Raw genomic sequence first — 14,647 nt, forward strand, 5'->3', positions numbered from 1 at the left:
ATTAACCTTCCTTCAGTTCAGTCTGTTGCTACTTTTTGCAACTCGGTTGTGTAAATGACAGTCGACTGAGGGTTTCTTTACATAAATGTGATAATGAGGCCTTAAAGACAAATTCCCAGCAGCTGGTTCTGATCTCTCAGAGTAAAACAGATTGCAAATAGTGGAAACAGAAAATGCATTGGGCAGCGTTTTTCTGAGTCAAGTTGGTAAATAAGGCCTGTGAATAATATGAAACCAAAGCAGTTTCCCAATGCTAACTGTGCCTGCTGTGGAACATTTAAGCTGTGTAAGTGTGTGTGTGCTGTTTTTACATTTGCAGTCCACGCTGTCCACAACACAGTCTGCAGGTTTGTTGTTATTAATAAAGTGTCTAGATGAAAAAAAAAAAAGCAGTTTTCTTTTAATATGGAAAAAGCTTCAGTCTCTGCTCTCATACCCTAATGAATGAAAATGATTAGGATCTTATTTACCTGATCTTTAAAATCTAAATCGCCACACACAAGTCATGTTTTGGAAGATATGGAAATACTGACTGCATCTAACCAAACCACCTCACCGATGAATTTGCTAACACACATGGTTTACACACTATCACATATGAAAAACAAATAATATAGTATATCCCTAAAAATCCATAGCTCAGAGGATTAGTAAGAAACATTTAAATTCCTTTACACCTTGATTCTCCTTTTAAATTTCCATGTTATTGTGAGGAGGCATTTCTGGACCTTTAGAGCCTTTGGAGGAAGTTCCCCTTTTTTTGTGTCAGGAACTGAGAACAATAACTAGTTCTTAGAACACTGTTTTCTGGGGCTTTGGAGTAAGAGCTTTTCCAGAACAATAGGAACCATGAGTGACGCTCATTTATGTCGATTCGTCAAAACGAAACTGCCTGTTTTAAAAAAGTTAATTTTAGTAACAGCGTTTGGCGTGAAAAAAAATAAAACTCAGTGACCTTTGTAACAAAGAAAAGTCAGAGAGATTTAGACGAATCCAAACAAAATGTGAACATTTTCATTATAGCAACCATCAGCTCGCTTATTGTTACTTCAGTTCCTACTGGAGGTGTGAATACAACCCTTAAAGGTCTGTAGCTCCCGGATCTGGTCCTCAGTGGGGTAGTCCCTAGAACTGAGTGTCTGCTGTGAAACCTTAGATGAACCTTTAGGGAACATGTTCTTTAGTGTTCTGGTTGTTTCAGAGGTTCTTAAATGTTCTGGGGATTGTATCATTGCAACACTGTGGGGACGTTGTAACCTAAACTGGACGTTTTTGGAGGATTATCCCAGAAAACAATTTTCGGCTTGGAAAAAGGCTGCCGCACAAACGGTGCGTTTGTTTTAAGTCCTGCGTAGCTGGAGTGGGCGGTGGCTTGAAAGCGCATCGTGTGGAGCGGATACTGCGGTGCTGACTCGGGGATGGGATGTTACTAAAACGAGCGAACAGATAATCTGCAGAAGACACAGCCTGGTTTTAGTCCATGAACAGGTATAAAGTTGCATCAACGCCCAGCCGGGTGTGGCTGTGGGATTATTATCGACACCCACAACGAACTTTTGCATCGGTGGTGTCAGTACTTTGGGGATCGACCCGCCCACCCCTAGCGCCTGCCCCACATCGCGGATGAGCTGCATAACACCGTCCCCTGCGGCGGGTGACCGACAGACCGCCCGGTGGTTATGGACCTGCGGTCTCCGAGCGAAGCAGCGCACCGCATCCCCCAGATGGCGGAGTGAGTGAGGATGCGACTCCCCAGTTCCATCTTTGTGTCGGTGTCTCTGTTCACGGCCGAGACCACGGCAGCGCTCTACCTGAGCTCCACGTACCGCTCCGCTGGAGACCAGATCTGGCAGGGGCTCACGCTCCTCTTCACGCTCGTACCGTCAGTGCTCGTGCAGCTGACGCTCACCTTCATCCACCGGGACCTGAGCAGAGACAGACCGCTCGTCCTGCTGCTGCACATCCTGCAGCTCGGACCCATCGTCAGGTGAGCGCTCACTTGTTTGTGTCACTAAGGTCTGCGCATACACAGACCCCATAGACCATCGAGTCCTCGATCCCCGTCAGGCCACGAAGCGTCTGTTTTTACGCACAAGTGTCGATTCCACAGAGGATTTTTGACGTTAAAAACGCGCCGGGCCTGTCTGCTCTATAAAGCTGCTGTACGGCTGGTTTGATTTAATGCACTGCGCACATGCTGTTGTTTTCATTTTCTCCGGCCTCTCGTGTCTGACTGGCTGCAAACATGCACTGACTTCATGTTTCATGTAGCTCAGAGATAAAAGGCTGATCAATACCAATGTTCCCTATGGACACTGTCTGATCAGCATCAGCCGGAACTTCTCCTTCTCACAGTTTGATGGTTTTTAACCACGCTCTGTCTGATTTATTTATTACTGCTCAGTCCGACATTAACCCCCCCCCTTCTCCTTTAAAGCTATAGGGCACAGGAATGAGTTGATGCTGTGGCTGTTAGACACCAATGGAGGAGTATTTAAATCATAAAAGGCCCGATCGGCCCCTGTGGAAGCTCTGGCCTGGTCTGACTGGACCCTCTGTCTTAGCTATAGGAATGTGGGCCTTAGAGAACAGTTCTCCACTGTACACAGATACAATGCAGTTATCAAATACACACACTTTCATCTTTTAAGTGTGTAAACTGAATATATTTTTAGGTTTGGATTGTTTCCTGGACACAACAAGCTGTTTTAATAAGAGAACATGGGCTTAAACAAATTGTGATAGGCATGTTTTTGTTTTTCTACTGACCTTGTAGTTAAACCAATGAGTCATATAGAGGATATTGTGCTGAAGAACAGTTAACATCATGAAGGTTTTATTGATTTATGCCTCAGGAAGAAAATATTGAACATGAGGTTTGCTTGTTTTTACTGATTAGAAGAATATGAATATAGGGAGTGGGGTTTATGACCAGGGTCACAAATATAAACAAAGTGTTGTCCAGGTCAGTGCAACCCATGTTCCTCAGGGACAACTGTCCGCTTGTTTTCCATGTCTCCCTGCAGGCTGATTACCTGAATCTGGTGTGTTCAGTCAATCAGAAGCTGGAAGATACCATCTCAGATATAAAGTGAAGTGGTTTCTCCCAGCTGATTGGCTGAACACACATGATCCCATTCTCTTTATGGGCCATGCATCAAACCCTGAGATGATTCATTGGCATTAGGTATTTCAGTTCTTCAGAGAGCCAGCAACTGGCAGCTATTAGTGAAGAATAGAGCGGAGAAAAAGGTTAAGCAAAGCAAACAGAGCTGCGTTTTTCCTTTAAAGAAAGTAGCCTTCAGCAGTAAATAACCTAGCATTAACACAAACAGGTTACCCAAATACCCTGAGAGCAGCACTCTGGTTTTACTGGTTTTACAGATGATAATACACAGACTTGAGCTGTATTATATCTGTTTCACCCAGTAAGGTGAAACAGATGCCCCAGGATGCCCACATACTGCCACACCGATGTTTGTGTTCATTATGTTTTTCTGGTTTATATTATCAATAATTCAGGATCTGTGGGGACATCGTGATAATGGAAATAATATTTTTTGCACCCACATGTATGACTTTTCATGATTCAGCCTGGATGTAAACAGCGTAGCTTTTGACAGACACAGTTATACTGTTTGAGAGACATCCATGTTTTAAATTTTTTTTGCCTCTCTGATGATCTGACTCTGGCCGTCCTGTGTGTGTTTGAATGATTAGTGTTCAGACTTCAGTATCGCTGTGTAGAGAAGATCTAAGAATAGCACGCGTCACTGCTGGCTGCTTATCTTCTGACAACACAACCGGAGAGGGGAAATATCCGTCTGTACAGCCGACAGCACAGCAGTGCTTCCTCTTCTCGGCCTCCGCCGCCCAAACAACACTTTCAGTATCTTAAAGACAGTCCTTTGTGTTTTGTTTTGTTTTGTAGCAGCAGTGACAATGCTGCTACAAAACAATGATCTGCCCATATTTTCATTGGCTCTATTTCAACATCTTTTCCAATTAGAAGATCTACTATAAATATTTGAGACTGGGCAATAGGACATGGGTGATCTTTCACTACGCGAAACAGAAGTGAAAGTCGGTTAAGTGTTATCTGCAGTTTTGACCTGCGGATAATAATCTCAACTCAAGCTTTTTTAAAATTGTTTAGAGACATCCCCTTTTTTGTTACTTCTCTTAGATATTTTGTCTTTGCTGTGCAGAATCATATATGTATAGGTTCTGACAATTTAAAGCTGTTTTGCCAATGTCTGTGGAGACTCTCAGTTATATGACTGTGTAAATAAGGTGAGAGTCGTTAGACCCACATTATTTTGTTGGTTTCACACCTTTCCAGGTGTACGACTCTCACCCAATTTACATAGCTCACCTAATAAGCCAATAGGACTAGGGGTGGAGTGAAACCAACCTGAAAGATAAATTGAAGGTTCCATAAACAGCTTCTTCTCAGACTGGTGAAGCTACTCGGATGAGTGGTGAAACATTTCGACCCAAAAAACTAGAAGTCCAGTTGCCATGACTCAACCTCTAGATACTGTTTTAACAATCTTTGGCTGAAAGGAGAAAAGTTACCTAGTGTGCACCATAAATATGAGTTTATTGTGTGTGAAACTAATCTGTAGGCCAATGTTTGTCTAGTGTGGACATGGAACCTGCAGTAAAAAGACAACTAATGTCCAGCAGATGAACTTATGAATTTTCCAGAAGGAATTCATGTGTCATTTGTGGAAAATCTGAACCTGTTAATTGAAAACATATAAAACAGAAAGTATTTCAAGCAGAGTGTTTTTGTGAGCTGATATCTTGCAGTTATTTTTTGGCCACTTAGAGGAATCAGAAATAAGGTATAAATCTCACCTGTTACAGTCCTATTATGAACTGTAGTAGTAGTTGCATCTAACAGACAATAAGCAAAAATGTATCTGTTTATGATCATCTGATCGTCAGCCTAATATTCACTCTGTTTTCTCTTTAACAACTAAATGCTCCACTGTGTTCATCAGTGAGTGTCTGTCTGCTCTGATTTCAGTGTTTCTCTGCTGCTGTGGCCTGAAATGAAACTCTAAGAGATATGAGACTGAACCAAAACAGTAAAGTTGAGGTCCATAAAACATAACTGCTTTAATGTTATTTTCTCAAGACAAACACATCAGTTTAAATCATTCTGTGTTGGATCATTATTGCTCTGTCCTTGACAAATAATGTGCTATTTTCTTTAACATCTCACAACAAACCAGCACAAAACAAAACAACACAGTCCACGTAGTTAAAAACAAACAAACAAAAACAAACAAATGAAGAGGTTAGATAACAATATGTAAATTAAAAACGCATTCTGCCCAATACACGTCCCAACCATTCCTCAGTGTCTGATACATAATTGCTATGGACATTTTCCAGAAAGACCATTAAGGCGGATTGTATTTTCAGTATGTCATCCATCAAGTGTGTTCTTCAGACCACACTTTTATCTTTTAAGGTGGAGGGTGTGAGACAAATCATTCAACCCAAATTGTACTGGCGGCTTTTCAGATGCTTTTTCATGCTTGAATGCTACTTTCATTGCTGTTGTAAGGCCATAAATTCTTTAAGTCTGACTTAGCTTATGATCAGTGTGGGTAATGTCCCTCAGCCTATACAAGGCAGTGTGAGTGTTGTAATGAAGACTGATTTGAGAAACCTTAAGCAATACACTGCCACGAATGATTGCATCTGATTGTAATAGTAATAGTAAATACAAGAGGTCCATTAGCAGTAGCTGACAAACACAGAACAGAAAATGAAAGTTGTGTATTATAGAAGCTTCAGCAGAGCTACGTTTTTTTTCACTCTGTGCTGTGTAATAATGTGCAGTTTACTTTGTGAACAGTATGTTAGTCAATTAGTCATCAGCAGTTTTGAGTGTGAGAGAACAGAGCATTGTGGGCCACCATCACCCTGATGAGTATGTCGTTACATGGCCCAAAGGTAAACAAATGGTAGGTTCAAATGCATCAGAGTCTGTGGAAAAAGTAAATTGATGCAGTTTTATTGGCTGACAAATGGTTTGAAGCAACAACCAAAGGATAAGACAAGGATTGTGATGGACACTTGTGTACATGATGCTCCCTTTAGTGCCCCCCCTTGTGTTGTGTTCAGTAAAAGTAGATTTGAAATGGACTCGTCAGAAAGACACTGACGCTGTTTTTTTTTTATGTTAGCATATATTAAACTAAGATGGTTCATCATTATGTTTGTTTATTCAATTTTATGAGGCTTGTTCTTGAATGTAAAAGTGAAGTTTCTACTCCACCTACAAAACTAATAAACTTTAATCACCCTTGGTAGTGTTTAATGGAAATTTAGAAATGTTAGCTATGCTAATACATTAAGCTGAAACGCTGAACATGGTAAACATTATCCCTGCTAAACATCAGCATGTTAGCATTGTCTCTGAGTGCTGCTCCAGTGGCTTGGGATTATAATGCTTCACTTTTTGTTTTGCATGTTGTGGGACATTACGGTGTGTTTGAATGTCATTTTTAAAATTCTCTTCTAAATGAAATTAAAAACAGACGTTAATGAAAAGCTGTCTGCAGCACTTTAATGAGCTCCTCTAAACAACAAAACTGAAGCGTCGGCAGCTCCTAATACTCTCTGTTCCCGTTTGTTGTTTTACTGCAGGTGTCTGGAGGCATTCTGTATCTATGGTAGTGTGGGCCGAGTGGAGGAGCCTTATGTCAGCATCACCAGGAAAAAGCAGATGCCCCGTGGGGGTCAGTCTGAGGAGGTGGAGCGGCAGGTGGGACAGGCGGAGGGGAAACTGTTTACACACCGTGCAGCCTTCGCCCGCACCTCTGTCATCCAGGCCTTTCTGGGATCTGCCCCCCAGCTCACCCTGCAGCTCTACATCTGTGTCCTGCAGCAAGGGGTGTCGATCGGAAGAGGTGAGGGTGGAGGGAAATGTACTGTTGAGCGTATGTGACATGATGGAGTCTAATCATGTGGTTGCATGCATTTTCAACCCATCCAGCTCCACTGAGAGTTTAGTCTGTTAACAGTTTACAGCTCCACTATGATGGGGTGGATCAGCAAAGTGCCATACTGGAAATAAGAGGATGGTGATTTCATGACTCAGAGTGGCATTATGTAACTGATGTCAGGAATGGAAAATGGTGGTTCTCTCTGCCAGTTAGTGCAGATCTAGGGTCAGGCTGTTCTGCTGTGTGTGTGTGTGTGTGTGTGTGTGTGTGTGTGTGTGTGTGTGTGTGTGTGTGTGTGTGTGTGTGTGAGTCTGTATTTCTATTCCTGAGACATTTAGTAAAGGTTCACATAAAGTCAAACTATGACATCTGGTCTTCAGATTAGGATAAAATAAGAGGTTATAAATACATATGGGTGATTTCTTCTTCTGCTGCTGCCGGCGGTGACACTTCTATTTCACACTTGCTGATTTAACAACCTGTGTGATGAAGAAGAACGTCAGGGTTGTAAAAGGTTACACATTTTCAAGGCTGTCTTAAGACAGTAGGCAGGTGTTCATATACAGTGGGTACGGAAAGTATTCAGACCCCTTTACATTTTTCACTCTTTGTGTCATTGCAGCCATTTGCCAAAATCAAAAAAGTTCATTTTATTTCTCATTAATGTACACTCAGCACCCCATCTTGACAGAAAAAAACAGAAATGTATTTCAGTTTTTCTTTTTTAATAAATTTGCAAAAATTTCTACATTTCTGTTTTTTTCTGTCAAGATGGGGTGCTGAGTGTACATTAATGAGAAATAAAATGAACTTTTTTGATTTTGGCAAATGGCTGCAATGACACAAAGAATGAAAAATTTAAAGGGGTCTGAATACTTTCCGTACCCACTGTATATTCATAAAGAACATTTGTTATCGCAGTAATCACTCCTATTGTTCATAGGGATCAAAGATGAACTTGATCAACTCAAAAAAAAAAATTTAAACTTTAGCTGAAGGCATCCTGATATTTTTGTCTTTGTCTTTGTCAGGCACACTGATGGTGATCTCCCTCCTGTCCATTGTGTATGGAGCTCTACGCTGCAACATCCTGGCTATTAAGATCAAATATGATGACTATGAAGTGGACATCCGGCCCATGGCTTATCTCTGCATCTTCCTGTGGCGCGGCTTTGAGATCGCCACCAGAGTGGTGGTCCTGGTTCTCTTTAGCTCTGTGCTGCAGCTTTGGGTTCTACCTGTGGTCCTGCTCAACTTCCTCACTTTCTTCCTCTACCCCTGGATCCTGTTCTGGAAGAGCCACTCACCGTTCCCTGAAAATATTGAAAAAACTCTCACCCGAGTTGGAACCACCATCGTGCTTTGTCTGCTCACCTTCCTCTATGCCGGCATCAACATGTTCTGCTGGTCAGCCGTGCAGGTGAAACTCAATGACCCAGACCTCATCAATAAATCTCAGAACTGGTATCGCATGGCAGTGTACTACATGCTGCGTTTTGTGGAGAACGCTTCGCTGATTCTGCTGTGGTACATCTATAAAACCGACTTCTACAAGTTCATCTGTGCACCGCTGCTGGTGCTGCAGTTGCTGGTAGCCTACTCCATCGCCATCTTCTTCATGCTGGTCTTTTATCAGTTCTGCCATCCATGTCGAAGGCTCTTCACCTCCAGCATGACGCAGGGCCTCTGGGATTGCTCCTCGCTGCTCTGCCTGATGTGCAACTCTGCTTCTCCACAGAACAGGCCAATAGGAAAGGCCATCCTAGAGCCACCGAGCCCCACCACAGACAAAGAACCAGCCAACGACATGGCTCACGACACAACCAGCGACACCACAGACGACATGCCCAATGACACGACATACGACATGCTCAACGACACAATCTATGACATTCCTGATGAAACGGGCAATAACAGAGCAGGTGGAATCAATGGTGACATTAGCCACAGTGTATCCTGCAACCCTTAAATCATCACAGGTGTTCAATGTGCCATTCAGTGGGAACACTCATAACCGTTTAAGTGCCACATAGTTGAGTTTACACTTTAAATCCTCTGCTCATAATCTAATATATCTAAACTGTTTCTGCCATACCATGCTACTCCTGCAAGAGGCAAATGTGTCCTTAACATGAGGTCTATCCTGGCTGCAAACACATATACTATATAGCGATCACCTGCGTTAACCAGTGTACAGAAATACTGCAGAGGTGGTGCTCACCCAGCAGCCCTTAATACAAATTTTAAAAAAACCCATGCCATGGACATCACCATTACTTTGTTGGGTTTTGAGAATGTGGAGATTGTGTTGACCTATATGCTGCATTACTGATCACAAGGAGCCATGCATTTGAATTGATTGTATTTAGTATCTCTGTCTAGCATGGAGGTGTGCATGTGTGGAGCCTCCAGTGAGGTGTTTGAGTTATACTGCAGGGGATGGTCTGTTTTGTACAGGGTTTTTTTCCTGAAGCCCCTACTAATTTTATGGCTGGAAGCAATCAGCTTTTTCTACTCCTTGATAAGAGCTTTATCATTATAATAAGCTGCTTCTGTGATGTATTTGTGCTTGACAAGGAGATGAGACTCTCCACACTACTGTTAAAAGAGCCTGTTTAGTCATCACACACCTTAACTGTAAAGCACGGACATCTCCAAGTGTAAAGTTTTTGCACGTTTACAAAAAGGATTTAAGTGACTTTTATTCAACCTGAGCAGCAACAGCTGTCGTGTTGTGAAATGCTTTTGTTTCAAAGTATTTGCATCTTTCTGATTCACGCCCGTTGCGTCTGTCAGCTCATCTGTATGTCTCAGTAGAATATTTCCATGAAATGCACAAACACTGATTATACGTAATAGAAAAGATGTGTGAAATTGTAAACAGTATTTTGCTTATTTTTAGCCATTTATGTATTATTGTGTGAGAGAGAACATCTGTGTTGTTTTTGCACTAACTCCTTTTTGCAACATATCTGTAGAGGGATGAAAATGCACCTAATGTTTCTACAAAAAAGTGAAGCAACCTTTAAAGCCAAAAAAAAAAAATCTATGGTATAAACAAAACATTCTCATAAGAAAATTAAAGGAATTTAAAAGATGAAGTCCTTAGAAATCGAAATAAATTTATATTTATATGTGAAAACTGTCTAGTTTTATTTTTGGCTGAAAAGTCATTTATTGTGCTTAAGAAAAACCCACACTGCAAATTGGCAATAACATTTCTTTTTTTGTATCTGATTTAAAAAAAAAAAAAAAAATCCAATTCACACAGTTCAATAAAATTTCACACTTTGTGTAAAGTTTAGAAAAAAAAGTGCCTTAAAACTGCTCCATCTTGGAAATACACTCATTTCTGCACAGCTACAGACAGACCAGTATAAATACTAACATTATGTTCAGGGTTCTACTAAAACTACTTTTCATAAACTACATCAACAGTTCAGTCAGTTTTATTTGGGGAATGTAATGAATAAGATACAGTAAATGATAAAAACCTATCAAGTTTGACATTTAGGAATATTTAGAGCATCTTGGGACAATTTACGAAAAATGTTGATGGATCACAATGTTTAGTGTTCTCTTTCCAAAGCTCAAAAAACCCAAAAAGTAGATTTTTTAACAAATACTCCATCAGGCTTGTTCTCTGTCTCTGTCTATGACATTGGCCCCTGCAAAGCAACATGTTCTCACAGGCAGACCCGCACAGGCATGCAGGCTGTCACCTTACAAACAACAACTCTTCTTCTGATCTTCTTCCAGTCTTTGGGGAGAAATGAGCTGCTTGTACATCAACATCTACCAGAGATCTCTTCTTCATGGCTTGTTCAGAGGTCAACATGTCATTTTATAGCTTTGGACATGGTGTGTTAGAGAGCTGGGTGCAGCTGTCACAGCGCCACGGCAAACACACTGACCACGCAGTACATGGTGCGATTCTCCCACCTGACCGTGCAGCTTCCTGAAAGAGACAAACACATGTTTTAGATTTGTCTGGCACAGGTTTTTGTGATATTGCTTAGAATTTTCCTTTGAGTCTGTTTCTGGGCTGTTTGTTCTGTAAAAGTTGATTTGGTATTGAAACAGAGATCTTATCAGAAGTGGTGCTGAATCATTTCTACTAATAATAAGCTTTAACTATAAAAAAAATCTCTCACCATCAGTAGCAGTGTCCCAGTAGCAGGAGTTGGCTGTGTGAAGACCAGCACCGCTCTTCTGCATGATGTTGCAGTTTACTGTAAAACGACACGGATGTTATTCATGTTACACACAAGCCCTGCATGCTAACATCATGACCTGTGGTCTCATACTGTACATGACATGTAGCTAGTTCACCTATGTATTTAAACGACCGTCCTTGTTTCACCAGGTGAGCCAGAGAGTGTTCCACTATGTTGGCCGTCCACTGGTTCACTTTACTCTGGTTATAATCTGCTCCACCAATGACACCTTCAATACACTGAGACAAGATCACACAGAGGAGAGATCATAAACAATACTACCACATTAAAATACAGCTGTTCATGTGTCCTACGATGAAAACATACCTCTTTAACTGAGACGCTGGCCTCATCAGCATTGAAGACTCCCTGCAAGATTCATACAAAGAAAAAACATTGAAAGACATCTGTGTTTTTTATTCTAACATATGGAGCAGAAGAAGAAACTATTCCACCATCCATCCATTATCTATACCCACATATTCCTAACCAGGGTCACAGGGATCTGCTGGAGCCTATCCCAGCTCTCTTTGGGTGAAAGGCAGGGGTCCACCCTGGACAGGTCACCAGTCCATCACAGGGCCACATAGAGACAAACAACCTCACACACTCACACTCACTCCTATGGGCAATTTAGAGTCACCAATCAACCTGACATACATGTTTTTGGACTGTGGGAGGAAACCAGAGTACCTGGAGAAAACCCACACAAGCACAGGGAGAACATGCAAACTCCACACAGAAAGGTCCCTGCTGGGTTATGAACCCTGGATCTTTCATAATCTGAGGCAACAGTGCTAACCACTAATCCACCGTGTTGCATTGTACTATATCAATATCACATGAGAAAACATTAATCCGTATAGTTCACAGTCATACTGAATTGAATGAGCACATTAAAACGCCATTAACTCTTAAAAGCATACAGTCTTATCTAATCTATATAAAGGTGATTGTGTGATAATACAATAAACAACAAACTATGGCCACACCCTGAGAAAACCTGCTAGCTGCGGCTAACTGGCTGTTGCTAGCTGACCCGGCTAACACTGACTGACTGACTGAAGCGTCTCTGTGGTTTAGTGCTGAGTTAAAACAAATAATAATAAACAGCTTTACCTCATCTCCAGAGTTATACTCCTCCATCCTCACCGACACAAACACAAAGATCTGTCGCCTTTGTTTTGTTCTGTGTTTACTTCCTGGTGTTTGGAGACAGCGAGCATGAAACTAAAAGACACAACCTCAAACAGACGACTGTGTTGTAACGTCGCCTCCCTGTGGTTGGAGTCTGGTACTGCAAGACCAGACCAGACCAGGATCAGCGTTAGAGGGCGACTCACTCACAAAGATGCTGCTGTTTTTACCACTGGATGGTGACATGTTGTATATAATATTTTTTTTTCCACGCCACGTCTAATAACTTTAACACAGTTGTATTTTTTAAAATGATTTCCAGCTGTTTGGATAAAACAAGCCATTTGAAAACGTCACCTTGTTTGAACTCAATCTGTTAATTGGTATAGGAATCAATCATAAAAACAAAATAAGAACACTACACTTGAGAAGCTGAATCTTTGGTGTTTTCTTGATGTGCTAGCAATGTGCATGAATAATGAATAAGTTATCAAAATGACCAATTCATTTCCTGCCAATCATTTAATGAAGTGCTTGCAGACATAATCAAACCAACACATGTAAGGGGGCTCAACCGTACAAGTTTATAAAAACCCTATCTGTATGCTGTATAAAATACAAAACATTGAACTCTGGGCTCAAACTGACATTATAATGGTGTGATGGAGAAGAATAATATTTAGAAACGGGACTTTATCTGTTTAATTGCATAATAATGCAAAGCAATTAGTGTTTAAATCATCCTGGAATGGTTTCTGAGTGGACAATATTACCGTGGATGACAAATGAATTCATGAAAATAACACATGGAAACCGTGACCTTTAGATAATCAGGTCATCTCATATTACAACGAGAGCGACCTGAGCAAAACTGAAGAACCAAAGATAAGACACAGACAAGAAAAACAAAAGTTCAAATTCAGCGACTGTGGTAAGAGTGTTATTTTACTTTGGCCTTATGTGCCTGCAGTCTTTGTTTTACCTGATATACAAGATATTGTTTTTAAATGCAATGTTTTACACATGAAGTCTCTGAAAACCACTTAACTGCATCATAAAAAGAACTTGACTCTCACAGAAATGTGAAGCGTTCACATGTGATAAATTCCTGAAGTAGTCAGAGGTCATTTTATTATGTAGACCTGTACAAACTAATGCAGTCCAATCAACTGTCATCAACCATATGAGTCTATGTTCAGATTCATTACATGTGAAATACAGATTTTCAACCTGTAACAAACCATTTTGTGAATTTCAGCATAGAAACATATTTCACCTGCCTCCTTAAGACTGCGATGGCTTGTTTCTGCCTTTTCCTCCTGGTCTTTTGGAAATTTAACATATATTAAATTCTCATTTTCAAACTCAATGTCCTGCATTTTTCACATGTGACAAGTAAATGTGAAATATCATTCACATGAAATGATATAAATGAACTTTCTTTGTAAAGGAATGTCCTCATTTTATGATGTGTTACAATGTGATGGTGCAGGACTTGACTTATTTATTCATTTACCAGAGTCAACGCACATTAACACAAGCTGCTGTTGGTCAGTTTTTACACCGTCATAAAAAAAATAAAAGTAAAAGTCTACATTTATAAACATGTAGTGAAATGGGACATTCAGCTTTAGAGCAAAAAGACAAAGGGGGTTTTATTGTCAGTAAAGCTGAGATGTACTTGGCAGAACATCCATAGTTTACGTCAACACAGGAGCACAGAAAATCCTACAGGGAGCAACGTACATAAACAAGAGGGCAGACATCAATAAGAGGCCAGCAGCCTGGAGAGACTGTAGTCCATCTGTGGAGATAAACAGGTCAGAGGCTAATCGGGATTAATATTGTTTTATTGTAATATTCATTTCTTCATTTGCCCATATCAGTAGCTCTGTTTGGCCAAGATGACTCTCCTCCTGCTGCCTATTAAAAAAAAGGTGGCTGCAGAGCAGAGCTGGTTCTTCCTGCGCACATGCAGAGTCCCAGAGGATCTGAGCAGGGAAATCCATGATACATAATGCACTACCTGTGTCTCTGGAGACTTTCCCCTGAGCCCTTTTAGAGCCCAGCGGTGCATTTGCTGCTTTTTTGGCAGAATTCTTCTTTAATTGGGTCGTAAAGTTTATTATTTAAAGACAAAACTGCAGAAACAACTGTCGCATTGTCAGGAACATAAGGCTATCTGTGAGGATTGCATGACACACACACACACACACACACTCACACACACACACACACACACACACACACTCACACACACACACACACACACACACACACACACACACTCACACACACACACACACACACACACACACACTCACA

At 41.0% G+C, this 14,647-nt stretch overlaps 2 protein-coding genes across 2 annotated transcripts; one reads left to right on the top strand and one right to left on the bottom strand.

Annotated features, from left to right (window-relative positions):
• The first annotated feature begins 1,119 nt into the window (after positions 1-1,119).
• Positions 1,120-10,110, top strand: xk (X-linked Kx blood group (McLeod syndrome)). The gene is made up of 3 exons (XM_026295782.2): positions 1,120-1,987; positions 6,670-6,932; positions 8,000-10,110. The coding sequence occupies exons 1-3, from the start codon at positions 1,743-1,745 to the stop codon at positions 8,935-8,937; spliced, it is 1,446 nt and encodes a 481-aa protein (XP_026151567.1). The 5' UTR covers positions 1,120-1,742; the 3' UTR covers positions 8,938-10,110.
• Positions 10,111-10,401: 291 nt separating this feature from the next.
• Positions 10,402-12,440, bottom strand: dynlt3 (dynein light chain Tctex-type 3). Its single transcript, XM_026295783.1, has 5 exons — positions 12,305-12,440; positions 11,513-11,554; positions 11,301-11,424; positions 11,123-11,200; positions 10,402-10,926 (listed from the first exon to the last, which is right to left on the bottom strand). Exons 1-5 carry the CDS (start codon positions 12,329-12,331, stop codon positions 10,856-10,858), a joined length of 342 nt encoding a protein of 113 aa, XP_026151568.1. The 5' UTR covers positions 12,332-12,440; the 3' UTR covers positions 10,402-10,855.
• Positions 12,441-14,647: the final 2,207 nt, after the last annotated feature.

Source organism: Mastacembelus armatus, chromosome 21 (genome assembly GCF_900324485.2).
Source record: "Mastacembelus armatus chromosome 21, fMasArm1.2, whole genome shotgun sequence".
Lineage (NCBI taxonomy): Eukaryota > Metazoa > Chordata > Actinopteri > Synbranchiformes > Mastacembelidae > Mastacembelus > Mastacembelus armatus.

Coding starts and splice junctions, on each gene's coding strand:
- xk (XM_026295782.2), top strand. CDS start 1,743: ATGCGACTCCCCAGTTCCATCTTTGTGTCGGTGTCTCTGTTCACGGCC. Junction 1,988..6,669: donor CAGCTCGGACCCATCGTCAG/GTGAGCGCTCAC, acceptor GTTTTACTGCAG/GTGTCTGGAGGCATTCTGTA. Junction 6,933..7,999: donor AGGGGTGTCGATCGGAAGAG/GTGAGGGTGGAG, acceptor TGTCTTTGTCAG/GCACACTGATGGTGATCTCC.
- dynlt3 (XM_026295783.1), bottom strand. CDS start 12,331: ATGGAGGAGTATAACTCTGGAGATGAG. Junction 11,425..11,512: donor CCAGCGTCTCAGTTAAAGAG/GTATGTTTTCAT, acceptor ATCTTGTCTCAG/TGTATTGAAGGTGTCATTGG. Junction 11,201..11,300: donor ACGGTCGTTTAAATACATAG/GTGAACTAGCTA, acceptor GTCGTTTTACAG/TAAACTGCAACATCATGCAG.